General features: G+C 51.8%; 7 protein-coding genes across 9 annotated transcripts; 5 read left to right on the plus strand and 2 right to left on the minus strand.

Annotated features, from left to right (window-relative positions):
- Positions 1-660: 660 nt before the first annotated feature.
- On the minus strand, positions 661-2,599 carry LOC112889556 (autophagy-related protein 8D-like). Its single transcript, XM_025956264.1, has 5 exons — positions 2,415-2,599; positions 2,269-2,324; positions 1,559-1,611; positions 1,271-1,389; positions 661-985 (listed from the first exon to the last, which is right to left on the minus strand). The coding sequence occupies exons 1-5, from the start codon at positions 2,443-2,445 to the stop codon at positions 882-884; spliced, it is 363 nt and encodes a 120-aa protein (XP_025812049.1). The 5' UTR covers positions 2,446-2,599; the 3' UTR covers positions 661-881.
- Positions 2,600-2,739: 140 nt separating this feature from the next.
- LOC112889555 (THO complex subunit 4B-like) lies at positions 2,740-5,468 on the plus strand. Of its 3 annotated transcripts, none has more exons than XM_025956261.1 (5): positions 2,740-3,049; positions 3,142-3,273; positions 3,467-3,535; positions 3,627-3,811; positions 4,925-5,468. In XM_025956261.1, exons 1-5 carry the CDS (start codon positions 2,864-2,866, stop codon positions 5,103-5,105), a joined length of 753 nt encoding a protein of 250 aa, XP_025812046.1. In that variant the 5' UTR covers positions 2,740-2,863; the 3' UTR covers positions 5,106-5,468. The 3 variants fall into 3 exon arrangements, with proteins under 3 accessions (XP_025812046.1, XP_025812047.1, XP_025812048.1); XM_025956262.1 differs by having other exon boundaries at positions 4,928-5,468; XM_025956263.1 differs by having other exon boundaries at positions 3,148-3,273.
- Positions 5,469-8,495: 3,027 nt separating this feature from the next.
- LOC112890607 lies at positions 8,496-11,061 on the plus strand. The gene is made up of 3 exons (XM_025957470.1): positions 8,496-9,026; positions 9,800-10,115; positions 11,002-11,061. The coding sequence occupies exons 1-3, from the start codon at positions 8,496-8,498 to the stop codon at positions 11,046-11,048; spliced, it is 894 nt and encodes a 297-aa protein (XP_025813255.1). The 3' UTR covers positions 11,049-11,061.
- Positions 11,062-14,063: 3,002 nt separating this feature from the next.
- LOC112889804 (putative UPF0481 protein At3g02645) lies at positions 14,064-16,344 on the plus strand. Its single transcript, XM_025956574.1, has one exon. The coding sequence runs from the start codon at positions 14,359-14,361 to the stop codon at positions 16,090-16,092; it is 1,734 nt and encodes a 577-aa protein (XP_025812359.1). The 5' UTR covers positions 14,064-14,358; the 3' UTR covers positions 16,093-16,344.
- An 876-nt stretch (positions 16,345-17,220) lies between these two features.
- LOC112890608 lies at positions 17,221-18,415 on the plus strand. The gene has a single exon (XM_025957471.1). The coding sequence runs from the start codon at positions 17,535-17,537 to the stop codon at positions 18,186-18,188; it is 654 nt and encodes a 217-aa protein (XP_025813256.1). The 5' UTR covers positions 17,221-17,534; the 3' UTR covers positions 18,189-18,415.
- Positions 18,416-20,489: 2,074 nt separating this feature from the next.
- LOC112889934 (protein NUCLEAR FUSION DEFECTIVE 4-like) lies at positions 20,490-23,782 on the plus strand. Its single transcript, XM_025956738.1, has 3 exons — positions 20,490-21,039; positions 21,623-22,476; positions 22,998-23,782. Exons 1-3 carry the CDS (start codon positions 20,704-20,706, stop codon positions 23,476-23,478), a joined length of 1,671 nt encoding a protein of 556 aa, XP_025812523.1. The 5' UTR covers positions 20,490-20,703; the 3' UTR covers positions 23,479-23,782.
- A 746-nt stretch (positions 23,783-24,528) lies between these two features.
- On the minus strand, positions 24,529-25,324 carry LOC112889935. The gene has a single exon (XM_025956739.1). The coding sequence runs from the start codon at positions 25,309-25,311 to the stop codon at positions 24,586-24,588; it is 726 nt and encodes a 241-aa protein (XP_025812524.1). The 5' UTR covers positions 25,312-25,324; the 3' UTR covers positions 24,529-24,585.
- Positions 25,325-26,371: the final 1,047 nt, after the last annotated feature.

The raw sequence follows: 26,371 nt of genomic DNA on the forward strand, positions 1-26,371 counted from the left end.
ATAAAATCCAAACATGATTGATGTGTGAAAAGGGAAAAAAAATCCGGTATGATCGTCAAGGGCAAGTAGGCAACAGCACGATCTTGCAGCCGCAGTGATCAAACGGCACGTATACAAAATACTGGCCGGATCAACACAGCACGATCCAACAGGAACGCCAATATGCCATCCAAGAAACCCTGCACACTCCAGACTGGAAAGAAGAACAGTGCCGTCCATGGCTGCTGAAGCCGAATAAAATAAATCCCTGCCACCTGACTGCTGCTTCCTTCCATCTTTAGCTGCGATGAGTGATCCGGAACAGATGCATACAAGTCGCATATAAATGATGGTTAAACATGCGCGCGCGGGGCCTCATCGCCCAACCACCAGTTCCTGTTAATGGATGTTCAAGTGGCCGCCAAAATTTTTTTCCTCTCGAGTTAACCAAGAGGAACTGGTTTGTGTCTTGGACCAAGTATGGATGCTAGCCAATTTCTTTGGAAGACTTCGCCAATCTCAGCATCTGTCGGCCTCTCAATATCTTGAAGGGATTCATACAGATATGACGTACACGTGCGCGTCCATTTGTCAGGTTTTTATTTTTATTTTTTTTGGAAAGCCCGTCCATTTGTCAGCAGGCCACGTTTTTTTTTGGCTGAACTGAATCACCCACACACAGTGCTAGAATGTTACTTTATTTACAGCTAGACAAATAGTAAATCAGTTCTTCACGTGTATCACGGTAACATACGGACGGGCTACCACGACATTGATCACATAACATATACATATGTACGGAGTTGATCACATAACAGACGGAGTACCACGATGTTGTATGTACAGAGCTGATCATATGCATGGGCTACCTGGCTCCAAAGCAATCAAATTTCTACGTCAGGTCAGGCCAGGGCAGGGCAGCCAAATGTCTTCTCGCTGCTGTAGCACATGTAAAGGAAGCCGTCCTTGTCCTTGTACGAGTCGTATACACTTCCCATCAGGCTAGCTGTGGATAAAAATTGCATCATCACTATCAATTCAAGTTTTTTTTTCAAAGAAGAGACAGAGAGAAGAAACTACCAATTCAAGAAAAACAACACCCCTTTCTAATTTCACGAAATGTCTAGTTTTGACCTTCGGCTGCTTTGAAGTCTAGAACCTAGTGCTTGCTACAACATTGCTTGATCCTAACATAGCACAGCAGGCCACAACCCAACTGAGGAACAAAATGCCTAAGGCCTCGGCAGGGATCGGAGTAACAAACAGATTATATGACCAAAGGCGGTCTCACCTGTTTGAGGTAAAGTGTTGTTTACAAACACAAACAGCGCCGTTCCTGGAGATAGGTGTAACCTGGACCGTAGTATAAAAATGAACTGCCCAACCGGCATGTCACAGGGGACCAGGTACCTGCACCATATATAAAGTTGCATTGCTACATTTCAGTCTTCAAAATAGATGATCAATGAAATTACTATAACATATCAATCATGGTGCAGCGTGGAATCAATGACAATCAAACAACCTATCCATCTCTACTCTCTAGCAATGTAATAGGCACAAGAGTGTAGTAACTTACTTCCTCTTCTCCATTTCTGGTAAATTACTCCTTGAAAACCTTTCGACGATGACCTGCAAATACAAGCTAACAATTCAGAAGGTCCATGTTCGTCAAGCAAGAGATGCAAAACTATCACAGATTAGGGGCAAAAGGGGAACGCAGAATAAAATGTAGGCTAGAATTTGTTCAGTTTCAGTAGTAATATTGGTTTAGGCTAGAATTTGCAACATTTCTACTTTCTAGATCCTCAAGCATCCATGTAAGAACACTTGAGCATCAGAAATTTGATTTGCGGGAGCATGGTGGGCATAACTTGAAAGAAAAGGAACTGATTCAATCGGCGCAGCATAAACAAAATAAGATAGAACCCTGAATGAAACCCCAGGGCCCCAGCATGAGAGATGCTAGTAATTTTTTTAAAAGTTCCGGAAGCCAACAGATTGTGTAAGCAACGAAGGAATTCTGAACTGAATCCAAAAATCCGTTATGCCGTTTGGTCCCGTTCACATCCAAATATGTGATTACATGATTGATATCTGGAAGAGGAGGATGGCGGAAGTGGAAAAAAAAATAAGCAGCACTCGATGGAACTGACAGAGAGCAGTATGATCAACCACTAATCGGCGGGCTAGCGATGTGAACTCGAAGAGAAGAAGGGGCAGGCCCTTCCTGCCTAGGGTTTGGGCAGGAAGAGGGAAAAGGAAATTCAATAGAGAGGGTTCACATACGGGGACCCTGGCGGGGTAGTTGGCGATCATGGCGGCGGATTCCTGGAGCCTCTCATCTGCACAACGACACCCAGCACGCATCAGGAATTCGTTCAATTGAGTGAAATACAGAGGTAGATGTGTACCGACTATCGAGAGCTACTTACCGAAGGTGAATTCCTTCTTGAAGGGCTTCATGGCGAATCGGATCGGATCGGATCGGATCGCCGGTTGCTTCCTTCCCTTCGTTGAAATCTGCTATAGTGAATTGCCGCCCAATCGGCCGCCGCCGCAGGAAGGAGAAGTGGAGAAGAAAGAGGATTAGTGGAGGAAGACGGAGGGCAAACGGCAAGCTGGTAGTTGGGCTGGGCTGCCTGGTTCGGGATAGTATTAGGAGAAACCCAGACCAGCCCAATTGAGGTCATGGGGGCCCAACATCCGACAACTATACCCACCAAAACTGCAGCCCACCGAAAACTAGTTGCCTGTCGTGTTGCTTGTCGTCGCGTCGCCTGCCTCCTCTTCCTCCTCCTCCCCTGAACCCTCGCCGCCGCCGCCGCTCCGGGTCCGTGCCCCTGCTGCCTCCGCCGCGATAGAGGGAGAGAGAATAGAGAGGATGGCCGGTGCCCTCGACATGTCCCTCGACGATCTCATCTCGAAGAACAAGAAAACCCACCCGCGCCCCAGCGGCCGAGGCCCGACCTCCGGAGGCGGAGGCCCCGCACCCACGGCACCGCGCCGCCGCTTCAACGCCCGCGCCGCCGCAGCCCCGTACTCCCGCGGCACCACTTTCCCTTTCCAGGTAAGGGATCTCCTGTCCTCCCCAAATCGAGATTACTAACACCCCCTCCCCCTCTGCTGCTGCTGCTGCTACTGCTACTAACCGAATCGCAGGCGCAGGCGCGGCGGCCCATGGCTTATGCTGGATACGGATACGGAGCCGCCCAGCCCCAGCCGCCGATGGACGCGCCCACCAAGCTCTACATCTCCAACCTCGACTATGGCGTCTCCAACGACGACATCAAGGTATCTTTCTCCCGCCCTAAACCTAGTGCTAGGTCATGCCTTTCCCTGCCTCTCTGCTTACATCTGATTCATCGATTGAGCGCTAGCGCGGCTTATTACTGCAACGGAACGAACGGAATTCCATCTTTTCTTTAATTCGCGTTGCTGCACCATTCTACCCACCCAAACACAATGCTCATCCTCCTCTGCTCAGGACCTATTTTCTGATGTCGGCGATATCCAGCGTTACTCCATCAACTATGACAGGAGTGGAAGATCAAAGGTTCCTTCTGATGCCCACACTCTTCCCATCTGCCCTTTCCTTTTCTTTCCTTGGTTCAAGTGCATATAAATTTATTCTTAAATTTTGACAGGGAACCGCAGAGGTTGTCTTCTCAAGAAGGTCTGATGCTCTAGCTGCTGTTAAGAGGTACAACAATGTCCAGCTTGATGGCAAACCTATGAAAATTGAGATCATTGGGACAAATATTGAGGCACCACCAACGGCTACCTTCTCCTTCAACCCACCATCTGGAAACTTCAATGTGCCTTTTAAAAGGTTAGTAGCATCATTCTTGGCCATTATGCCTGTCTTGATGAAATATCACCCGCAGAACATTGCTTTCCAAAACTATGGCGCTTCGTTCCACCCATTACCCTTTTGCTTAATTAGCATCTCCATAAATAAGGCAGTAGGCATTCATGCCTGTTAAGAGTTTCAATTCTGCAGCATGGTTTCTATAGTTTGTCAAGTGTGCTGGTACTACAAGCACAACAGGGATTATGTGACGTTTGGGTACACTCATATTGAAACTTCCGTGGGAACCAAAAAAAAAAAGGATATATTTTCTGTCCTGTGGGGAGGAAATGCATAGAAGTCAGATTAGTGACAGAAGTATATATATGACCGACTTGTTTCGCATATCAAGCTTTTCTTGACATTTTAGAATCACATGGAAATTAGAGCTCATCAATGTTGCTTCAACACGATACTTATGTAGTGTGACAAATCTGTCAAGCATGAGATGAAAGTGGAGCTGAGTCTTAGTTAGGCAAGTACATTGCTACACGTCAGTAGTCTCATAGGTCGTCTCATGCAAGTCCACGTAGGATTAGTCCACGTAGGATTTTTTATTAGGTGGCGAAGAGAGAGGGAGGAGAGAGAACAAGATGGTTGTTTCGCGAGACAACTGCCTTATAGGCTAAAATTTAGGACTATTAGACCACTTTCTCACCATTGTACGAGTTGTTGTTGCCATGCAACTCACAATATTTCTTTATTTTATGCACAAATTATGGAATTATCTATTTAATATGAGACAGTTTATAAGGCAACCCATTGTATGTATTGTCTGTTACATTCGTCTCAAGATGACGTGGCAATGCATGAGACCACCTATTAGACTAGACCAATGTACTTGCCCTTACTGGTTGCTAATCTTGAGATTGCGTTGTCATGTGAATGAACAATTTCGACCATGCTTTATTGCACCCTAGCTAATTTTAAGATTGCATTGTCATATGAATGAACAATTTCGACTATGCTTTATTGCACCCTAGCTAAATTTAAGATTGCATTGTCATGTGAATGAACAATTTTGACTATGCTTTATTGCACCTTAGTTTATTTTTTTAATATCTGGAATAAGAAATCGGTACTGAAACTTTGCAGCAGGCCCGGAAGAGGTGGTGATGGAGGATGGCCTAGGGGTAGAGGTGGATTCGGTGGGCGTGGACGAGGGCAAGGGAGCCGTGGACGCGGGAGGGGAGGGCGTGGCAGTGAGAAAGTTTCTGCTGAAGATCTGGATGCGGACTTGGCAAAGTACCACGCAGCAGCAATGGAGACCAGCTAAATGATTCTGGCACTGTGGCACTGATTCAACACAGGCAATAGGCCTTCCTCTGTCTCCTTTTGTTGGAATGCTGATGCAGACATGTATTGGTTCATGAGCGGAGAGCGCTAAAGGCTAAGCTGTAAGAAGCTTTCTTTTTTTGTTTCACTGAGCATGTTGGGTGATGAGATGATGGTGGGCGGGGGGCTGATTATTTGGGAGACAAGGTGTTGCCTGTGACCAAATGGGGACTCTCTTGTCCCATTGTATTTTTGTCAGCTTCTTAATTGTAGTTTAGAAGCTTGTGGAAGGGGATAGAATAGAGACGAGACGTTTTAAGGTTTTATTACATTTGCAGTTGGAGGTGGAGCCTGGAGGTCATCATATCTTTGCTTGTCTGGGCACTATTCAGTTTGGGTGTGGCATTAGCTTATCTGAGGGTGTGCGTGTTCTGTGTCTGCATCCAGTATTTGTGGTTTTGTGTTTTTGTTGCTTGATGAGTTTAGGCTTTTAGGAAAGGACCAGACTCTGTACGCACCAGACTAAGCATGTTATGCACCAGTCAGTGAGGTTGCCGGTTAGTTATGGAGGACTTGAGGTCGATGATGTGAGCCTCCTGCCCTGTGGCACTACGGGGGAAAGGACATTCATGTTGGCCAACGGCCAACCGGTCAGGGACGAGAAGGACCTTTGCTGAATCGACCAACAAGAACAAACTAAACGGAACGAATCGATCAACAAAAACAAATTAAACGCAAAAGGACGTCGGCCGATAGCTGAGGAATGAAAACGGCTATTGTCAATTTCTTTATACGTATAGCAAGGGTACTTCCTTCTGCAGGTGTGAAACGTTTTTCTCGACCAACATCACTGAGTATTACCTCCGTTTTTATTTACATATCCTATTAGATTTGTCCTAAGTTAAATTTAGATAAGTTTGACCATATCTATAGAAAAATATAGCAACAACTGTACTACCCAACATATTCACCATCAGCATATAATTCATTGTGGATTATATGAAACAAATTTAGTGGTGTAAATATTATTATTTTTTTATAAATTTGATCAAAGTTAGTTAAATTTAACTTAGGACAAATCTAATAATAAGATATGTAAATAAAAACGGAGGAAACGGAGGGAGTAGCCAAGTACTTCGTTTTTATTGTTGTGAAACGATTTTCTCAACTAACGTCACCGAAATCACCAGAAATACTATGGTCCTCCCATTCCCCTTGTCTCTCCAGTATGTGGGTCCCATCTTTATCCATTTCCCTCCATTGTTTTTCTTTCTTCATGCGTCGGCTTCCTCTACCAACTTCGTCCACCGCTAGGGTTTAGGAGTTTAGAGTTCGGGGATGGGGCACCCGGGGCTGCTACCTCGCCAGGCTCACAGGGATGACCAGGGCCGGTCGTCAGCGCAATGGCAGGGACGGATTATGGGAGGCTGAGACAAGACCACGCGGCGCCACCGATCAGATAGCGGAGGATATCCGGTGGGAAGGGCGAGACGGCGGCAACCGCCGACCGTGGGCAGCAGCAAGACGAGGGGTGGGGGGGCGCTATCCTAAACACAGACGCACCCGATTGCAGCGCTAAGTTCAACCTTTTCGCTGAAACTGAAAAACCACACGTGTCAGCAAGATGGCAAGATTGTTGGGTTGGCCCAAAAAACGGATAAGAAGCTTCATCGACCACTGCTCAGTGACCCAAACGATTGCACCTCTCTCCTTGGGGCAATTTTGCTCCTGGACACTCTACAATGTCGTTCTTTGCCACGGGACACTACTCAATCTTGCCTTTGCTGCTGGACATCTTTTAAATGTGCATATTTGCCAATAGACACCGTAGTGACTATAATACTCATTTTGAGAAAAATGGAGGCTGAAAAATTTCTAAATACCCAGATTACTCCCGTCCCCCGTGCCCCCTCCCCAGGCGCTTTCCAGCCGCCGCCCCCCCCCCCGTCCCGCGGCGAAGCAAGGCAGGGGCGCCGCGGCCCCCCGCGCGCGAAGCAGCCCCCCCCCCCCCCGGGGCGAGGCAAGCAGGGCGGGCGGCGCCACACCCCCCCCCCCGCGCCGGGCGACACAAGCAGGGCGGCCGGCGCCCCCCCCCCCCCCCCCCCCGCGCGCGCGGAAGCAAGCAGGGGCGGCGGCCCCCCGCCGGCGAGGCAAGCAGGGCGCCCCCCCCCCCCGGGCGAGGCAAGCAGGGCGGGCGGCGCCACACCCCCTCCCCCCCTCCCCCCTCCCCCCCCCGCGGGCGACGCAAGTAGGGCGGCCGGCCGAAGCTAGAAGCAGGGCGGGCGGGCTTGCTTCGCGGCGCCCCCCCCCCCCCCCGCGCGGAAGCAAGCGCCCCCCGCCGGCGAGGCAAGCAGGGCGGCCGCCACCCCCCCCCCCCCCCCGCCCGGCGGCGAAGCAAGCAAGCCGAGGCGCGAAGCAAGCAGCGCCGCCCCCCGCGCGCATGTCGTGACGCCGCATGCTTGAAAGAGTGGGTAGGAGCAAAATTAATTAGACGCTACGGTTGCAAGGGTATTTTGGTCAGATTACATCCTTCCAACCAGAAAATTAATATTATAATCGCTGTGGTGTCCATTGGCAAATATGCACACTTAAAAGGTGTCCAGCAGCAAAGGAAAGATTGAGTAGTGTCCTGCGGCAAAAAACAACATTGTAAAGTGTCCAGAAGCAAAATTGCCCCTCTCCTTGTGCTCTGCGGTCCCGACCGGCAGGGCAACAATCTGGGGTTTCCTTTGGCAGAACAGCACGCGGAAACAGACATCGAGCCGGAGTCGATACTCGATACACGGAAACCGCCTGAAGTACCGCAGTTCGTTTCAATCAAAAACAAGAGAAGAAAAAACGTGACCTCACACGATCACGCACCAGCCATGGTGAGTTGGTGACCTCGCCGTCGCATGCCTCGTCGATCCGCTCGTACGCACTACGCAGGGCCTCGGCGGGCTCCGTCGCCCTTTCGCCACCGCGTCGGCGCTGCTCGCCTCACGCAGTGCAGGGGTGGTCCAGCACGTGGCCTCGCCCCTCGGTAACCTGCCACCCTGGTGCCGACCTGGCGCTCGACACGGGCCCACATGACACCAGCTGGAACGCTCGGCCGGCCGCCGCGAGACTGGCCCTGGCGGCGGCCCCACATGTCAGCGAAAGGTGCCGCGCCGCCACCGTCCACCGACCTACCATCCCCTTCAAATGGTGCCCCCCGCCCTCTAGCGCGGCGCCCAAACGTAACCGCCCCGCAAAGAACACCTGCTCGGCTCTCGCCTCCCTCCCCCCCCACCACCCCGTCCTCCGCCCGAAGCAGCCGCCCCCGCTCGAGAACCCGAGAGAGCCCCCACGCGCTCGCCGCCTCCCGCCGCCGCGCCGCCACCCGGAGAAGACCGCGGGGCGCCTTGCGGGGATGGAGCTCTTCCCGGACGGGATCCACGTGCGGCTCCGCAGCCGCGTGCACGGCACGTACCTCCACGCCGATGAGGACGGGGTGGGGGTCTCCCTGCGCCCGCGCGGCGGCGGCGGGGAGGTCCCGAGCGCCACCGGGGTGTGGCGGGTGCACCGGGTCCTGCGCGACGGCATCCACTACGTCCTCCTCCACGGCGCCGCCTACGGCCTCTACCTCGCGCTCTCGACCGACGAGGCCGCCCCGCCCCCGCAGGGGTGCGTCGGCAGCCGCGTCGTCCAGCGCGGCTTCGACCACCCGGAGCTGGACGCCGTCATGTGGAGGGCCGTCCCGGTGGCGGACGGCGGCGGGTACGTCCTCCTGCGCCACGTCTACAATGGCAACCTCCGCGCCAACGGCAGGTTCTGCTTCTGGAACAACTCCGGCGTCAGCCTCGACTACTACTTCGGCACCCGGAGCACGATGAGGCATTGGACGGTCGAGGTCGTCCCGCCCAGGCCTCAGGGGGCGCCAGACCTCCCGCACCCAACACGGGTGAGTTCGCCATCCTTCCTTTCTCCTAGCTAGCTAGGCACTCGAGCGTTGATTTGGGCGGAGCGGGATTCGTGAAACCAATGGATGCCGTGAACGGGTTACTGTCTGCTGGGAACACCAATCCCGGATGTTTCTGTCTTGTTGCGTCGATTCTCACAACTACCGCTTAATCTGATTGTTGCGTTTGTTCATGCCAAAGTCTGCATTTACTGAAGCAGTTAATAACTGAATTCTTCCTGATTGGTTCATGGTGATCGAGTTCGTTGCACTTTTTTCCCCCATGATTACCTCTTCTGTCAATTAAAAAGTTCTAGCCCCGAAGCCCACGGGTTGTAGCTCCTCTGCAATACTTGGTTCGCTTTAGGGGGCAGTGATATTAATGATCAAATTAATCCTGTTCGCCTTCCCATTCCCCAAAGTTGTTCTCTATTGTAGATTATGCTTGCTTTATGAAAATGTCTGTTATGTGTTATCTGCAATTCTGCATTGAGTAAGACGTGATGAAAGCACTTCGTTCTTAGTTGGTAATCTGCCTGCTGTTCTCGACTGCCATATGCGAGTCACCAGTAGAATTTGACGTGTACTTGGAAAATCTGAGCAATCTTTCATTGTCGTCGGTCTTGGATCGTTTCTTGCCAGATCAAAATGAGTACTACTGGTTATCTTGCTCTGATCTGAACATTTCCTTCTCATTACAGTGTTTCTTCAGACTAGCTAGCTTGTTCATTCAGTCACTGCTGTTTGGTTTTCCTAAACCAATTCCGTTGCAACAGAAACCTGGAGGCCGCACTGGCTTCCTGTTCCTGCAGCACGCTGAGCCTGAGGAGGATCGGCGGCGGGTAATCCGGCACCTGCGTTCGGACGAGCCGCTGAACTTCGGCCACACCGATGTGCCCTTCTTTTCTTTCTACGGCTGCTCCGTGTACAACCTGAGGACCCAGCTGGGGATCCGTGCGAACCAAGGGAACATCTTCAGCACCAGAATGTGCGTGCAGGCCGGCTTGTATGGGCGGCTGACCCCTCTGGTCAACGACCTGCCTCACAGCGACGAGCTCATGAACATCGTCATGTTCACCGACGGGGCACCAGGTGAGGACTTCGCAGTTTTCTTAATAGTTTGTGTAGCACTTGTTATCTGCTTGTCGCCGTTTCAGGAGGTGAGATATTTAAAGTTTTCAAAGTGATCTTATGATGACGATGTTAAAGGGATCAGTACTGATGAGAATAGAAATGTAACTTGCAACATAAGTCGTAGCTCACAGTAATTCTGTAGTTCTGAATTTGATATGAAAATACATCAGTACTGATGACAACAAAGAATTTAACTTACACAGTAATGTTGATAGCTGATATGTTCAGAATATTTCTGCACTTCTATAAATAGTTGCTATACGTAGTAGTATATCTTCATCTTGGGTTTTTTCCTCAAGCGCGCAGATTTGTTCTTGAGAAAATTGTTTACTTTCTTTGATTTGGACTAATCTGAAACATGTTTTCGAAGTTAAATTAAGCAGAAGCAGTTGAATGGAAGCAATCTCAGGTCTAGTATTGGGAGTGCCTTGTGGGATTTAGCAGTCCTCTGTCAGATCCTAAATTTGGTCTGGTTCTAGAAATTGTTGGGTTTTCATTTCTTAGCATGATCCTGAGTTAAAAAATTCAATCGTGCCAAACTGCCAATAGTCTGATTTTCACTACAGAAAGTTCAGTAGTTCCACTTTTTAGCTAAAATTTTTGATCATGTAACTGATTATTTGCTCTCTTTCGTTTTTCACAAGAATGCAACTCATTAGTTCCACTTGTTAGCCAATAATTTTGATCTTGTAACTGATTGTTTGCTGTCTTTCGTTATTCATCAAAGTGCAACTCATTAGTTCCACTTGTTAGCCAATAATTTTGATCTTGTAACTGATTGTTTGCTCTCTTTCGTTGTTCACGAAAGTGACCTCATTTTTTATTTATTCCCTTGCTATTTCAGATGCTGAGGGGTTAGTGTACCCAGATGTTGACGCACAAGGACCATAGAGGAATACGGGAGCAGAACTTCTGACAACAACATCACAATTCATCCCTTCAGAAATCAGAAGTACTTCGGCTACAGTGACTTGAGAATCAGCTTGTCTTCTTTTCGTTCAGATGGCTTCAGAAAACTCAGCATCTTACTGTTTCTATTAGTTAGGTTCTTCTCGTTCCGCTGACCGGTTAGTTTCAGAACTTTCAAACTGGTGAAAGCATTATGTGGAAGTAATGGTGAACGATTTTGCAAAGTAACATTGGTTGTAGTTACCATATTCATCTCTGTCGGGTTATAACAAGAATGGATGTTGTTGGTTTTGCCTGTACCTTGTTTCTGATACATCAAAAAATAGAGGGGCGGTAACAAGAATATAATGGATGTTTCTGGTTTTGCTTGTGCCTTGCTTCTGATACATGAAAAAATAGAGTCGACGCTTGTTGAATTTAGCTTTCAGTTCAAGTCATGGTTACGTATCATTTGTGTGCTGAAGCTCCACACTGAACTTCCTTCTCTCTGTTTCTCGATATATCCATCAAATGAATGGCTCTTTCTTTGTAAAAGGTCTGCTCCGCTTCAGTGTTTGCGTCTGGCTTGGTCTGCTGCGTCTGAACCTGTTTGTTTCTGCCCGTTCTTTCTGCTGTCGGATTTTCTGTCAGAGTTGTACTAGTCTGTTGCTCAGCTCAGTCTCTGGTTCCATTTCCAAGACTGTTTCTGCCTTTATTTTTGTAAATGAAGATGATAAACTTAATACAGTGTATAGTACCTTAAATCGCATAGGCTACCAAATTTGCACTGCAAACATCAACCTGTACCAAATTTCAGCGGAACATAAAAACTAGGATTCATCTCAAAAGCTTCGTATGATATGATCAAACATTAACATTCCTGTTCCTTCCTGCCCTGCAATTCCCGGTCGGGTTCCAGGCTTCCAGTAGAAAGATAAAGTTCTAGTCTAGTCTAGGTACCATTCAATGACGTCCGACTTCTGACAAAACTCAGTCTAGCCGGATGCTGGATTTGCTGGACCGAGCTGAGCTGCGCCTGAAACTGCAGCCCCGGCAAGGCGGACGGGCGGCCGCGACACCCACGCTGGCGCGCCGGCACGCGTCGGACCAGGCGGCGTAGACGTCGGCGGGCGCCGGTGACGTAGCCGTCCCCGCAGACGTCGCACGATGCCTCGGCGACCCCGAGGTCGAGGTCGATGCGGCATTCCACACCGCCGGCGGGGTGGCCGCAGAACGGGCAGGCGAGTAACGCCGCGCCCTGCGTCCTCGGCGCCTTCCTCCTGCGCCGCGCCGCCGACTTGGAACTCTTCCTGGCCAGTAGCCTAGCAGCAGTACCGAAAGAAGCTGACGCGGGAGAGTTCAGGTGGGCTGCTCGCACAACTGGCGCAGCTAGCCCATCCGAGCACCGGTCCTCAATGTAGTTCGGTTGGGTTAGTGGGCCTTGCCACCTCGGGAGTGCAAATGCTACGACGGGCTCAAATTGTCTTGGGTCCCGGAGAGAGTGGGCAGGAGTACGTGGGCCGATGATGGACCGGGGCGCAAGATGGTATCGCGGCTAAGGCCCATTCCAAGTCAGCAGCAACGGGCTATGTCTGCCCGGTGCGCTCCGGAGGGCTGCATTGCATGGAATCCTCAGCTTAGGGCTTCCATACAAATTGGCAAGTCCACGCAAGCTACCGTCAGAAATGAAAACGAAACAAGCAATGCAGACCCGGTCTGCATAATCTTGGCAGATCTCAGCAGCGATCTTCTCCCGCACGCGAAAACGACGGCTCATCTTCATCATCGCTCAGCTGCCATCACGTTTCACGAGTCCGTTTTTTTTTTATATACTCCCTCCGGACCCATTTGTTAACCCGCAGGCCAAGACGTTATCATTGTGCCATAATTATTCACCGAACCCCATGCGTGTTTGTCTGTTGCGCATGCTCGCAACGTATGGTTTCACGGATTTCTTGTGCTGATTGGCCCTGATGAATACGTGGATCCCTCCTGTAACCAGATGACACTTCATTTTCTCCTACCATCGTAATAGCATGTATTGATACCGATAGAGCGTCCTATACCGTGGCCCAAATAAAAAAAATGAAGATATGTCTGGAGGGAGTAATTCACAACCCGGGTCCGTGCGGACAAGTAAAATCAACTTGCGGATCGCCGCAGGGATTCTTCGACATCTCATCCGTGGCTGCGGTCGGTCCACGACCCAGGTCGGTAGGCCACTGTTCTTTCCAGTCTGGTACATGTGTTCCAGGCAGGATGCGGATGTTCATTTACCATTCGATCCTCCATCTTGTTCCCACTCTGTTTATATAGCTGGGCCTTTTTTTGTTTTTAAATTTGGTCGAGTTTCATTGGAGATCGGCAAAGTTTGAGGGGGTTTACTCAATAATGATTAATGAAGTGTGTCTCAGTTCATGGAATCGTGGTGTTGCCAGAATGTCAGCAACCAGCCAATCAGTGAGTTATGCCTCTGTTCATCGTGATTCTTCCAAATTTCCTTTGAGCAGGTACCACAGTTACAGAACGCTGGAGGCTGGACAGGGAGAGACAGCAAAGTGAAAGGGCGAGCTGGAGAGCTGGTCCGCCTCTGCAGCCCTGATGGCATCCCCCTGCAGAAGAAAATGAATGCTGGGACATGGTGACGATGAAGGACACGCGACTACGAGCGAGACATATGAAAGAGGAGTTTTCGGCATTCCAAGATTGAAAGGATCTGCGACCAACTAAACTTTAGCAATTCAATTCGTACAATCTCGTTTCAAAAAAAAAAATCGTACAATCTGGATTGTAAAAGGGGCCGAGTTATCGGCTATATCGGACCAAATTTCAACGGTTCTGATCGATCTCCATTTACTTTCTTCTCCTCCATTGCCTTCACGTCCATGCCTCTGTCCCCGCCTCTCATCATCTCAACTGTTTTTTTTCTTTTTTTGAAACTAATCTCATCTCAACTGTCAGTGTCATCGTTGAAGGATAGCATAGCCAGCCTTCTCCATAAGCTTTTATCACTGGAGATGGAAGTAAGCACCCCCACTAGATTTTAGCATTCCTCATTATAAATTAGTATATAGTAATAAGTACAATTAATGTCGCCGCCCCATCTACATTTTCGAATTTTTTTTAAAGAAGAACATGTAGTAAGTATCCTATTTACAGAGGGTTAGGTTTGCACCAAGTACTTTCCCTATATATATAACAAAAGAAATATAGTAAGATTAACAAGCAACGACCACCATTTCTGGTTAGCTGGGGTGACTTTCCTTGTCACTGACCGACCGTGAGAGGCAGCAGAAATCAGGAGGGGCTAACAATGGCCGCGTCCGATCAACAAGACGCCGGCCGGCACGGCACGACGCCGCTGGTGTTCGACGAGGTCCGGTGGGTGGTCCAGATCCGGCACTCCCTCCAGGAGGACGGCGCCGGCGGCGACGACGATGACGACAACGGCATTCCGGTGTCCGTGTTCAACGTCCCCAAGCAGCTGCGGGTGCACAAGCCGGAGGCCTACACCCCTCAGTTCATCGCGCTCGGCCCCTACCACCACTGGCGCCCCGAGCTGTACGAGATGGAGCGCTACAAGCTCGCCGCGGCGCGGCGCGCGCAGCGGCGGCTCTGCGCGGGGCTCAAGCTCGAGGGCCTCGTCCAGCAGTTCGCGCGGCTGGAGCGCAAGGTCCGCGCCCACTACCACCGGTACCTCGACTTCAGCGGCGAGACGCTGGCGTGGACCATGGTCGTCGACGGCGCGTTCCTGCTCGAGTTCCTGCAGATCTACGCCGCCGACGAGGGAGACGGCAGGGCGCTGCGGCGGGTGTCTTCGAGGATGGCGCACCTCGTCGACTTCGCCGGGAGGAAGTCGGCGCACAACCTCATCCTCCGCGACATGCTCATGCTCGAGAACCAGGTCCCGCTCTTCCTGCTCCGCAAGATCCTCGAGCCGCAGTGCGCGTCGGCCGACGAGGCCGCCGGGCTGCTCGCGCGGATGGTCACCGGGCTCATGAAGGAGCTCTGCCCGTTCAAGATGATGGACAGCTTCCCGGCGGTCGACGTCGGCAAGCACGCGCACCTGCTGGAGGTGCTCTACCACATACTCCTGCCGAAGCCGGCCGATGACTCCACGGCGGAGGCCGACGCAAACGGCAACTTCCACGACGACGGCTACGACATCGAGGAGCAGGCCGCGGACGGCGGGGGCGCGGAGGAGCAGCAGAAGCCGGCCGCCGGCGGCTGCGAGTACGTGAAGCAGCTCTTCCTCGCCGTGTGGGGCATCGTGTCGGGGCTCAATAACAAGGCCGGGCCCATGCGCTACGTGACGAAGCCGATCGAGTTCGCCATCAAGGCGCCGTGGAAGATGCTCGCCGTCGTGCCGGGAGTGGGGTCCTTCATGTCAGCTGGCGACGGGAGCGCCAACCCCCGCGACCCGAGCTCCTCCGCGGGGTACCTGACCCGGCCGCCGCTGATCGAGGAGATCATGATTCCCTCGGTGTCCGAGCTGGTCAACGCCGGCGTCAAGTTCCTACCGACCACCGGCGACCTGTCGACCGTCGCCTTCGACGCCAAGGCGGCGACCTTCAGCCTGCCCGTGGTGACCCTGGACTGCAACACGGAGGTGGTGCTCCGGAACCTGGTCGCCTACGAGGCGGCGGCGGCGTCGGGCCCGCTGGTGCTGGCGCGGTACACGGAGCTGATGAACGGCATCATCGACACGGACGAGGACGTGGCCCTGCTGCGGCGGCGCGGGGTGGTGCTGAACCGGATGAAGAGCGACGGCGAGGCCGCCAAGCTGTGGAACGGGATGACGCGGTCGGTGCGGCTCACCAAGGTGGCGCCCATGGACAGGGCCGTCGAGGAGGCGAACCGCTACTACAACTCGCGGTGGCGCGTGAAGGCGAAGCGGTTCATGCGCAAGTACGTGTTCAGCTCGTGGCAGGTGCTCACCTTCCTCGCCGCCGTCTTGATGCTGCTCCTCACCACGCTCCAGGCCTTCTGCTCCGTCTACACCTGCTCGCGGTGGTTCGGCGCCGTCACCATCGCCAAGGCCGGGTGATCGCGTTGGTCTCGCCGGGAGACTTTCTGGATCGGGACGCGCGACATGATTTGCACGGGGGTTTGGTATGGGTCGACGACGTGGTAATTCAGTTTTGTTTTGGGTGGTGTGGGTTGGCAATTCGTTGTTGTTTCGATATGATGTCCATAGTAATTGGTTGTGAATGAAGAGGGAGATCGAATTTTACATTTGTATTTGTGGTGATTTTGCAATGGGACGTGGTTAGATGAATAACATCGCTTAGATTTTATACTTGAAGAGTGTCTAATCAACAACCGGTCTAATTTAATCAAAGTGACCTAGACTTGAGGGAATCTAAGGAAAGTTTAGATGTCAAGTGTGATTAAAGGTATTAATTGTGTTGAAGCCAGCGTGAAGCACGCTGAGTTTCTAAATACCCTCTGCCCTCAACCTAGTTCAACGCTTCAAAATGTCCGGTACCAGTAGATACAGCGAAGTCATGACCACCTAATAATGGTACAAAAACAAATCGGTGTCACCCAGTCGGATAAGGTTTGCTTCGCCGGCTAACGGTCATCATGATGACATGGACATTTGATGAAGATCGTAGAAAAGTGTCAGCAAAGCTATCACCTTCTGGCCCACAGGAAGTAAACATAGCTCCGGCATGCTCCACATTGCATATATGTTGGAGGCGAGCTGATGCTCTCACCAGATGGTCCACTCTGTAAGTGGGCTTCAAAACTCCCATGGGATATGAGAATTCAGTATCGACACTATCAAATTGTTTGGTTAGTACTTTCCAAAACATATTAAAAACGTACACAAGGAGTTACCTGACAGAGACGACGAGTACAACGAGCTGACCATGAGCATGGCCACGCGGATGCCGCCGGGTAAACGATCCCGGCCGTGGGCGGACCTCCCGACGGAGCTGGTGGACGCCGTGGTCTACCGCCTCGAGCTCGACGTCTTCAGCGCGGCGCGGCTCGCCGCCGTCCGCGCGCCGCGAAGCCCTACCTGCCCTTCGGGGCCGTGCCTGCTGGCGTCGCACGAGTACAACGACAGCGACGACGAGTACAACGACTACACCTTCGACTCGCTCGACCTGTGCGCCGCGGGCGCCCGCCGTGATCGAAGCCTTCCGCGACCGGTTCTGGGTCGGCGGCAGGGGCGCCTGGCTCGCCGCCGTCGACGAGGACTGCAACGCGAAGCTCCTCAACCTCTACACCGGCGGCCGGGTCGGCCTCCCGGCCGTGTCTACCATCCCCGGCGTCGAGCCCAGCGGCTACCACTGCAAGGTCCGTCACGTGACGCGGTAGGACACGTACACGTACACGTTCCGCAAGATCGTGGTGTGCGACACGCCGTCGGCGTCGGGCGCCGGAGCCTACTTGGCAGTCGCGATTGTCACGACCCTGATCCTGGCCGTCGCGCGAGGCGGCGACCGGAGCTGGACGACGCTGAAGAACCACCGTGACATGCTGGCCGGCTACGACGACGCCGTCGTGCACAAGGGCAGGGTCTTCGCCGTCGACGTAGCGGGCAGCGTGTTCGCCTGGGACCTGCCGCGCGCCGCCGGCTCGCGACCGGACCCGCAGCGCGTGGCGGCGCCCGGAGCCACGTCCAACGGCGAGTCGATGTACCAGTGGAACCTGGCGGAATCGGCGGACGGCCGCCGCCTCATCCTCGCCTGCACGCACGGCAGGTACGCCAACCATGAGAAGCGCGGCCGCAACGTCTCCACCAGAACCGTCAACCGGTTCCACGGCGACGGCGTCCGCCTGCACGAGCTGGACGTAGGCGACGCTGCCGGCGGTGACGGGCGGCGCTGGCGCCGAGTCACCAGCCTTGGCGGCCGCGCCCTGTTCCTCGGCGCCAACTGGCCGCTCTGGGCGACCGTGACCCGCGGACCGCCGGGGCAGGTTGTCCAGCCCAACTGCGTTTACGTTACGCCGGCCGCGCTGTTCGGGTACCCGGACGAGGACTTCGACGTGGTCGCGCACGATTTGGGGGACGGGAGCTGCCGGCAGATCAAGGTGTCCACCGCGGATCGGGACGAGGACGACGATGGCTTTGTGATACCAATCTGGTTTACGCCGACGCTACAGATGTGGAGTCGACGAGCGAGTTGATTTGTCCTTTGGAATGCAATGGCTCGGCAGAAGGTATGCAGGCTGCTTTGAGCAAATGGTTACAATACAAGTGTGTACCTAGAGTAGTTAATCTCGAATTCCTGTCACGTTTTAGGCACAAAGTTTAATGCCTGCAATGCAAGCTCGTATGGAAGTTGGTGACTAAGCCCAGTTAGCAATATCTTTGGAAAATAGCGGTGGCGCGTATAGAGATCTACAGTCTCGCGCCACCTAGAGTAGTGCCCTCCTCCACCCTCCGAAACACAAATGCGGACGTTCAAAAATTAACAAATCACTGTAGATCTCTCGCTATCGACGGATACATTGCCTACTGCTGAAAGAATAACACCGGTTAAATTGCACAATAAATCTAGAAAAATACAAGCACCAGCACCGAGTCGAAAACTCGAATCTAAGTGCATACGTTCTACTAGCCGAGCTACGCTCAGTTCACAAGTGCACGACCCTCTGATCGTGCAAATAGATACAAATTTGAGTATAGTCTATCGGAAGATGTTACCAGATGGATTTTATGGAACTTTTTTTTTAACTTTGTTTGTCAATTGTACCCTATGTTGATAAGGTAGCAATGTGTCGCACCACCTACAGTGAGCTGTCTCCACAGCTCTCGTGCTGCCCAACAACAGGGTTTGTGACTAGGGATCGTAACGGGTATAAATTCCTTAGGTTTTGCTATTCCAAATTCATGTCCGCGAAATTATTTAAACTTATTAAAAAATTCATACCCATGATGGGTATAAAATTTTGCCTAAACCCAAACCTGTCGTGTTAACGGTATCCACGGGTCGCCTACGGTCATCTGTGACCAAGAACATTTCTTTACGCATTGGTTGCATCTTTGCCATAATAGAAGCTTATCAATGATCAATACGTGCATATTCATATTCTCGTTATTATCAACTATGTTCAATCTAAATAACTAAGAGAGACAATACATTTATCTAAGCAACAATTATATAGTTTGCATAAATATAAAATGAGCAATAAGTATTATATAAAGATACTAGAGGGAATAAAATTACACGTAACACAAGTTTAGTACTTCAAGTGGCAATGGTATTAACAAGTTTATTATAAGTTCATGGTAAAATGGTGGTATTAGAATTAATTTTGTTATAAAAGTTCATAATAAAATAATAGAATTAATATCAAATTTGTTATAAGTTCACAATAAAATGGTAGTATGTACTAGATTGCGTCGGGTTTAAAAAATCTACAGATTTACGGGTTTGAATACTATAGGAACAAACTAGTGCCCATAAACCCAACGGGTATAACTTCTTACTCATTAGCGAACCCACGGGTCTAAAAGTTGATCCAAACCCGTACCCTAATGGAGTAAATATCTATCGAGTTTCGGGTACCCACTGCCATCCTATCTGTGACTTCGCGCATATTGATACTGTATTCACGATTATTCTAAGACTAGAAGGCTATACATAAAAAAATCAAGACATTAGGAAAAATATCAAGTGAAAGAACCATATTGCACCAGGGCAGTAGCAAGAGAGGGCGTAGGCCTCGCAAATAGGTGGAGTGGCAGGCCTGGGGCCTGGGGGCGTTTACATAATTATGTACATGTACTTGTGCAAGGTAAATTAGTTAGGAAGTAAACATTTACTTTATTTTATCGAAAGATGTCACCAGATGATTTTACTCGGATTTATCTTTTTTTTATTTGTACTACCAATTGCAGAATTGCTCCCTGAATTGATAAGGTAGCACTGCGTCACACCAGCTGTAAGTTGTCGGGATAACTCTCGTGTCGGGCAATCACGGAGTCAGTAGCACTGCGATCGCATACATAAATATTTCGATGTCGCGGTGCACGATTTAGATGATTGGAATAGAAGTGTCCTCCCGTGTCGAGGCCCAAGGTCTTGTGATATGAATTTTGTTTACGCCGACCCTGCACGGGTGGTGCCGGGTAGCAAGTTGTTTTATCCTCTGGATTGTATTTTTTTTCTGCAGAAAATCATTGCGCTATTTGAAAAAGAAATTCCCTGCCCGTGAACGAACAAGGAGAGCACCTGCAGTATTGAAATTCGAGACGAGAACTTTCCAGCCCACACCCCGGCCCATTGTGGCCTGCCTCCATTCGCTGCAACGGCCCGGCCCAGCGAATCTGCCGCGACCCATCACCAATCACCGCTACCCTGAGATCTCGGCCGCCTGCCCGGCCGTCTCCACCTGGATCGCAATCGATTGCCGATCCGCTTCCCCTTTTGACACCCACTTTCCCCGCATTTCTTCCCACCTCCACGCGTCCCCGGCGCACACGGCCCCAAACCGGCCACCCCCCAAGCCAAGCCAAGCCAACCAGCCAGCCCACCGCCCCGGCGCGGCACCCGCGGCCGGCCGGCCGGCCGGCCGTACTGCCCAAACCCCCGTTAAAACCCCGCACCAGCCCGCGATCCCGAGGAGGACCGCCAAACAAACCCGTCGCCCCCACCCCCTCCCCACTCCGCTCCACTTCCGCGCCTCGGCGAGCGAGATGCGGGGCGGCGCGGCGGCGGTGAAGGCGGGGAGCCGGCCGCCGTGGCTGGGCCTGGGGGCGGCGGTGTGGCTGCAGGTGGCCGGCGGCGCCAGCTCCACGTTCGCGCTCTACTCGCACGCGCTCAAGGTCGCGCTCGGCGCCGACCAGCGCCGCCTCGCGCTGCTCGGGGTCGCCTGCGACGTCGGCGAGAACCTGGGCCTGCTCCCCGGGGTGCTCTGCAACCGCCTCCACCCGGCGCTGCTGCTCCTCGTCGGTGCAGGCGCGTGCCTGCTCGGGTACGGCGCCGCCTGGCTCCTCGTCTCCGGCGCCGCGCCCGCGCTGCCGTACTGGCTGGTGAACCGCCGTCTCTCCCCCTCGCCCTTCTTCCTCGATCAGCTAATTCTAGGATCGATGTGCTGAGATCCCTTTGTGTTTTACTTCAAAATTATTACGACTCCATACGCATTAGTATTTGTGGTAATTTTGTACTCTAGGTTGTGCAATGGGGGTTGAGTTTCTCCACTGTGCTGCCGTCTAAGCTTAGAGGAAAGTCAGACTCATAGTTTGCGCCAACCTGTTGCTTTCATGCTTTTGCGCTGTGCAACGTAGGTCTTCTGGTGTAAAATTTGGAGTAGAAATTGTTCTGGAAAAAACAAATGTCTCTTTCTGAGATTCCACAAACAACTGGAAACACCGAAAGCAGACACTAGAACAGTTTTGATTGCGCTTCAGTAAATAAAGGCCATCATTGGACTTAGTTTACCAGCAATGTGCACGTATTTAGGATTTTTACAGGACAGATCTTGATGGTGATAGGTGCTGGTGCTCTGTGATTAGCTTTACTTTTTTTTCGTTCCTTCTCAAAAGTAAGGGTAACCTTACTTTGCTATCTTTCATTTGGGGGCATAATGTAATTTGAATAATGGATTTCTTCCAGATATGGTTTGCCTTAGCTCTTGCTGCGAACGGTGGTGCATGGTTGGGGACTGCTGTTCTAGTGACCAACATGAGAAACTTCCCACTCAGCAGAGGTGCTGTTGCTGGCATTCTTAAAGGGTACTCTGGTTTAAGTGCTGCTGTCTACACTGAAATATACACAGGAGTGCTTCGTGATTCACCCAACAACCTTTTGCTCTTTCTCACTCTGGGAATTCCTGCTATATGCCTTCTGACAATGTACTTCGTTCGTCCTTGCGAACCCTCTCTGGTAGAGACCAACGCAGAACAAGTCCATTTTATGTTTGTGCAAATGGCGAGTGTTCTTCTTGGGATTTATCTGGTTGGGGCTACAATATTGGATCATGTGGTTACTCTCAATGAAGTTATAAACTATTCTCTGCTTGCCATTATGGTTCTTCTCATTTTTGCTCCCCTGGCAATACCATTGAAGATGACATTATTCCCAAGGAGAAAAAATCCAGCAACTGATAATGGTCATACAGAATCACTTTTGCCTTCTTCCTCTGAATCAAACCTTAATTTTGAAGACGAAGATTCAATGGATATCGACATTCTATTAGCTGAGGGTGAAGGGGCTATAAAGCCGAAGAGAAGGAGACCAAGAAGAGGAGAAGATTTCAGGTTTCGTGAAGCCATTCTGAAGGCAGATTTCTGGCTTCTCTTTGCAATATATTTTGTTGGTGTTGGATCTGGAATCACTGTGCTTAATAATCTAGCACAAATAGGAATTGCAGCAGGTGCTGTCGACACAACCATCTTACTCTCCGTCTTCAGCTTCTGCAATTTTTTTGGACGTTTGGGAGGTGGTGCTGTTTCTGAGTATCTTGTCAGGTAACAAAATATCCTTTATTTACTCTGCTAAATTTATTCTTTGAAATGCTTGATTTCGTATTATGAACATTTTGTGGCTTTAATAGCTCTGTCAGTTCCACAACTTCTTTAGCTTCCACTGCCAAGGTTTCTTTATCATATTCATCACCATTGTCTTCTTTTTTTTCTTAATTTTTAGAAGACCATATTGCAGTCTTAAGTTTTGAATTTCTGTCCTGAGGAAAAATTCCAAAGCAGCCTTATGCTTGTTTTATGTCTTCGTGAACTGCATATGCTGTCTCTCCAAAACTCGCACATGCTCCCTCATGTTATGCAGTAGCTTGTGAATAGAGAACAAGAAAGCCCAACGAACAGAGAGCAGGAAAGTGTAACAAATTAGCAACATTTTCATTTCCGAAGTGAAACAGTAGGGAAAATCCTGAACCCCATATGCAGACATATATAGTTAATATCTTATACCTTTGATGATCCAACTTATGGCAGTGCTTCCTTAGTTTACTTACAACCTTTTTTTTTCACAGGGCAAGGACACTTCCACGGAGTGTACTGATTGTATGCACCCAAGTAGTAATGATAATCACATACCTGCTCTTCGCTCTGGGTCACCTTGCCACCCTTTACGTCTCCATCGCCTTACTCGGCATATGCTACGGTGTCCAATTCTCCGTGATAATCTCAACCTCATCGGAACTGTTCGGACTGAAGCACTTTGGAAAGATATACAACTTCATCGCGCTGGCAAATCCAGTTGGTGCGTTCCTGTTCAACACCCTTACAGGGTATGTCTACGATCTCGAAGTGGAGAGACAGAAAGCTGGAATGGTAGACACAGATATCGCGTGCCATGGCCCTAATTGCTTCAGACTCACATTTTATGTCCTCGCTGGCGCGGCTTGCTTGGGCACATTGCTGAGCACGGTTCTTACCGTGAGGGTCCGGCCAGTGTACCAGATGCTCTACGCAGGTGGATCCTTTAGCCAGCCGAGGAACTCTGGACATTGAACGAAGGCGATATGAGCTGTAGTGTTTTCTGCATATACCTTAAATCCAGTATGAGTTCTGAATAGCTTCATTAATGATCTATTGTAATTCATGAGCACACACCCTATATTTGCGCTGCCTTGTAATTTTGGGTCTAGTTTGGTGTAAGATGAGGAAGGAGAGATGGTTATGTGCAGATTCTTGTACCAGATGCTCGTGCTGCTGTTCCAAGTTAACGCGCTGAGGCCAGAATCCTAGGGTGTATAATAATTGAAATTCCTGCTTATGCAGAATAATGATGCTTATACATGACATGTTTATGCGACATCTTGGCGTATTTCATGGTTTCGAGAACAATCTGTCTCAATCAAACCGTGTGCAGCATTTGGCTTACTCTCATCTCATGGCCTAGATTTAGGGCAGTGGTTGGCCTGGCCAACATCAGCACTGAAATTTTTGAACTGGAAGTAGTTCAGATCTGACCAGGGTTGGCCAGCAGCCAGCTGAACTGAAGACGACAGATCTATATCCGTGCATCCAGACGCCGTGTCCCCAGTTTGAATCTCTCGAGTGGACTGCCTGTCAGTACAGCCTCACACTGCCTCTTCAGATCCGAAACCCCCGGCTCGTTTTGGCGCCACCCTTGTTTTGTTTGGGTTGCGTGCCTGGCCTCCATTCCGTCCCGTTGCCACGGCTCTACAAAGCTGCACTGACGACGACTGACAGATTGCCCTTAAAAATACCTGGCAGCAGGAACAAAAATACAAGATCCTGCAGGTACTCGCAACCATGGCGATCAACGAACAGCGCAAGGAACAAAATGCTACAGCGCCCGTGCGTGCGTGAACATGGATCGATTCCGAGATGAAAATTCTGCGGACATGGATTTTCTTGATCTTTTTCACACTGACATTTACACGGTTGCAACACACAGAGCAGAGCACCGGAGAATTGGTGGGTAGTGAACCAGTGAACGCTGTCACTGGCCACCGTGCACCGGAGAATTGGCGCCTCGTCGTCGTCGCTCGCTGCACGTACACGGCAGGACGGCGGCAGGTAGAGTCACCGGCCGACAGGCGGGTCGCAGACTCACACAGGTGCGGGGCGAACTTGGCACGCGTGGCTCGACTAAGTGGGCTTGAGATCCTGGAACATGGACTCCCACCGCATCTCCTCGCCGCCGTCCATCTCCCCCTCCCCGTCGCCGTCGGACTCCTCCTCGCCGTGCCCGTCGTCGGCTGCGACGACGGACGCGACGGGGCCGGGCGGCGCGGGCAGCGCCTTGACCGTCGCCGCGCAGCTGCTGGTGAGCACGACGGGCCTGCTGACCTGCGCCAGCACCATCGGCAGCGGCAGCGGCGGCTTCCCGCCGCGCGCCGCCGCCACGGGCGACGCGACGATCGCGCCCCAGCCCCAGCCGCGCGCGGCCCTCCCGCCGCGGTGCCGCGCGGGGAGCGGCGCCCGGCCCGGCGTGGCGAGGGCGTGGACGGCAGCGGCGGCCCGGTCCCTGCCGCTCCCCCGCGCTCGGTCCAGGCCGCGGGACGCCGCAGACGACACGGAGGCGCGGAGCCGGCCAAGCGCGGACCGCGCGGAGCGGCGCACGGCCGCGGCGAGCAGCCGGGTGGCGCGCCACGGAAGGGCGGTGACGGCGGCGCGGGAGGAGGACTCCTTCCTGGCGAGCTTGAGGATCTCGATGCGGTGCTTGGCGACGGCGACGCCCATGGAGGTGAGGACCTCGTGGTCGAGGTGGCGCACGTCGTCGGCGCCGAGCTCGTTGCGCGCGAAGAGGAGCGCGTAGTCGAGCGCCACGTCCGGGTGCAGCCCCGCCCGGCACAGCCACGCGTACCAGTCCATCCCCTCGGCTCGGCGGAGCGCGCGCGGCGAGGCAGCGGCGGCGAGCGGGCGCGCGATCCGGTGGAGCGGCGTCACGTGGGCCGGGGAGCGGCATTAAAACGGGCGGGCGAGAGAGGTTGTTGTTGGAGTCTGGTGGATGGACTGGTGGGCCGCCCACCCACGGAAGAGGCGTGCGCGTGGCCCACCGTTTCGTGGGGATCTGACGGCGGATCGGATTTGTGTGTGGGCAAACAAGCCGATCTGCGGGCTGCGGGGCGCGCGCGCGCGCGCCGCTGGCACAAGCGCCGGGTTGCGTCAGCAGCACTGCGCGTCCGCGAATTGAGGCCTTGGGCCGGCCCAAATTCTGGTGGGTCTCGCCCCAGCCCACGGGCTCGACCCCCAGGCCCGCCGTCCTCACGACAAGAAGTCCTGAACCCTCAGGAACCTTACAAGCGAGAAAACTCTTGCGGTACCCCTAAAAAAACAAAAACAAATGTTGTGAGAATTTTGCATGGTAGCGATGCTAGTTTTCAGAAACGGAATGTCACATTTGTACGCGTAAATGCTGGGCAATGTTGTGTTTCGTTTCACTTTCACCGGATCAAACAAGACAACGGATAACAGATGCGCGTTAGTGTGTAAAAAAATTGTATGTTGTATATGCAGTTTGGAATGCCTATTGTCTGCAGTTGTGTTGTACGGTTGTACATACTATTGCTTTACGCGTAGAGAGTGTCATCCAAATACTTTGTTTGATTTTTTTTGGTTGGACTGCTGGACGTATTCAGAAGTGAAGAACATGTAGTCAAATGAAATGGGAAAAAAAGAGAGGAAAAAGTGAAACAGCCTGTTCATTTTTGGCCTTCCCATTTCTAACCAGGCGGGACTTTCTGAACTTGACCACAAGTAGAGTACAACAAAATGCTGTCCATATCCAGCTACGGCCAAACTTTGCCAACCTGTGAACTGAAACAAAGCTGTAGAACCGATCAATTAGCAAGTACTAGCTTAGCACTGCATGCCACTGCTGGTTTCCTCTTGCCTCTTGGAAGCTACGTTCCAGTAACTGCAGATAGCATGC

Source organism: Panicum hallii, chromosome 4 (assembly GCF_002211085.1).
Source record: "Panicum hallii strain FIL2 chromosome 4, PHallii_v3.1, whole genome shotgun sequence".
Lineage (NCBI taxonomy): Eukaryota > Viridiplantae > Streptophyta > Magnoliopsida > Poales > Poaceae > Panicum > Panicum hallii.

Bases quoted from the DNA above. Each gene is read 5' to 3' on its own strand.
- LOC112889556 (XM_025956264.1), bottom strand. From the start codon at position 2,445: ATGAAGCCCTTCAAGAAGGAATTCACCTTCG. The intron at 1,390-1,558 runs GTAAGTTACTAC...TATATGGTGCAG, and splicing joins CCAGAAATGGAGAAGAGGAA to GTACCTGGTCCCCTGTGACA. The intron at 986-1,270 runs GTGAGACCGCCT...TTTTATCCACAG, and splicing joins CAACACTTTACCTCAAACAG to CTAGCCTGATGGGAAGTGTA.
- LOC112889555 (XM_025956261.1), top strand. From the start codon at position 2,864: ATGGCCGGTGCCCTCGACATGTCCCTCGACGATCTCATCTCGAAGAAC. The intron at 3,050-3,141 runs GTAAGGGATCTC...ACCGAATCGCAG, and splicing joins GCACCACTTTCCCTTTCCAG to GCGCAGGCGCGGCGGCCCAT. The intron at 3,274-3,466 runs GTATCTTTCTCC...TCCTCTGCTCAG, and splicing joins TCTCCAACGACGACATCAAG to GACCTATTTTCTGATGTCGG.
- LOC112890607 (XM_025957470.1), top strand. From the start codon at position 8,496: ATGGAGCTCTTCCCGGACGGGATCCACGTGCGGCTCCGCAGCCGCGTG. The intron at 9,027-9,799 runs GTGAGTTCGCCA...CCGTTGCAACAG, and splicing joins ACCTCCCGCACCCAACACGG to AAACCTGGAGGCCGCACTGG. The intron at 10,116-11,001 runs GTGAGGACTTCG...TTGCTATTTCAG, and splicing joins GTTCACCGACGGGGCACCAG to ATGCTGAGGGGTTAGTGTAC.
- LOC112889804 (XM_025956574.1), top strand. From the start codon at position 14,359: ATGGCCGCGTCCGATCAACAAGACGCCGGCCGGCACGGCACGACGCCG.
- LOC112890608 (XM_025957471.1), top strand. From the start codon at position 17,535: ATGCTGGCCGGCTACGACGACGCCGTCGTGCACAAGGGCAGGGTCTTC.
- LOC112889934 (XM_025956738.1), top strand. From the start codon at position 20,704: ATGCGGGGCGGCGCGGCGGCGGTGAAGGCGGGGAGCCGGCCGCCGTGG. The intron at 21,040-21,622 runs GTGAACCGCCGT...GATTTCTTCCAG, and splicing joins CCGCGCTGCCGTACTGGCTG to ATATGGTTTGCCTTAGCTCT. The intron at 22,477-22,997 runs GTAACAAAATAT...TTTTTTTCACAG, and splicing joins GTTTCTGAGTATCTTGTCAG to GGCAAGGACACTTCCACGGA.
- LOC112889935 (XM_025956739.1), bottom strand. From the start codon at position 25,311: ATGGACTGGTACGCGTGGCTGTGCCGGGCGGGGCTGCACCCGGACGTG.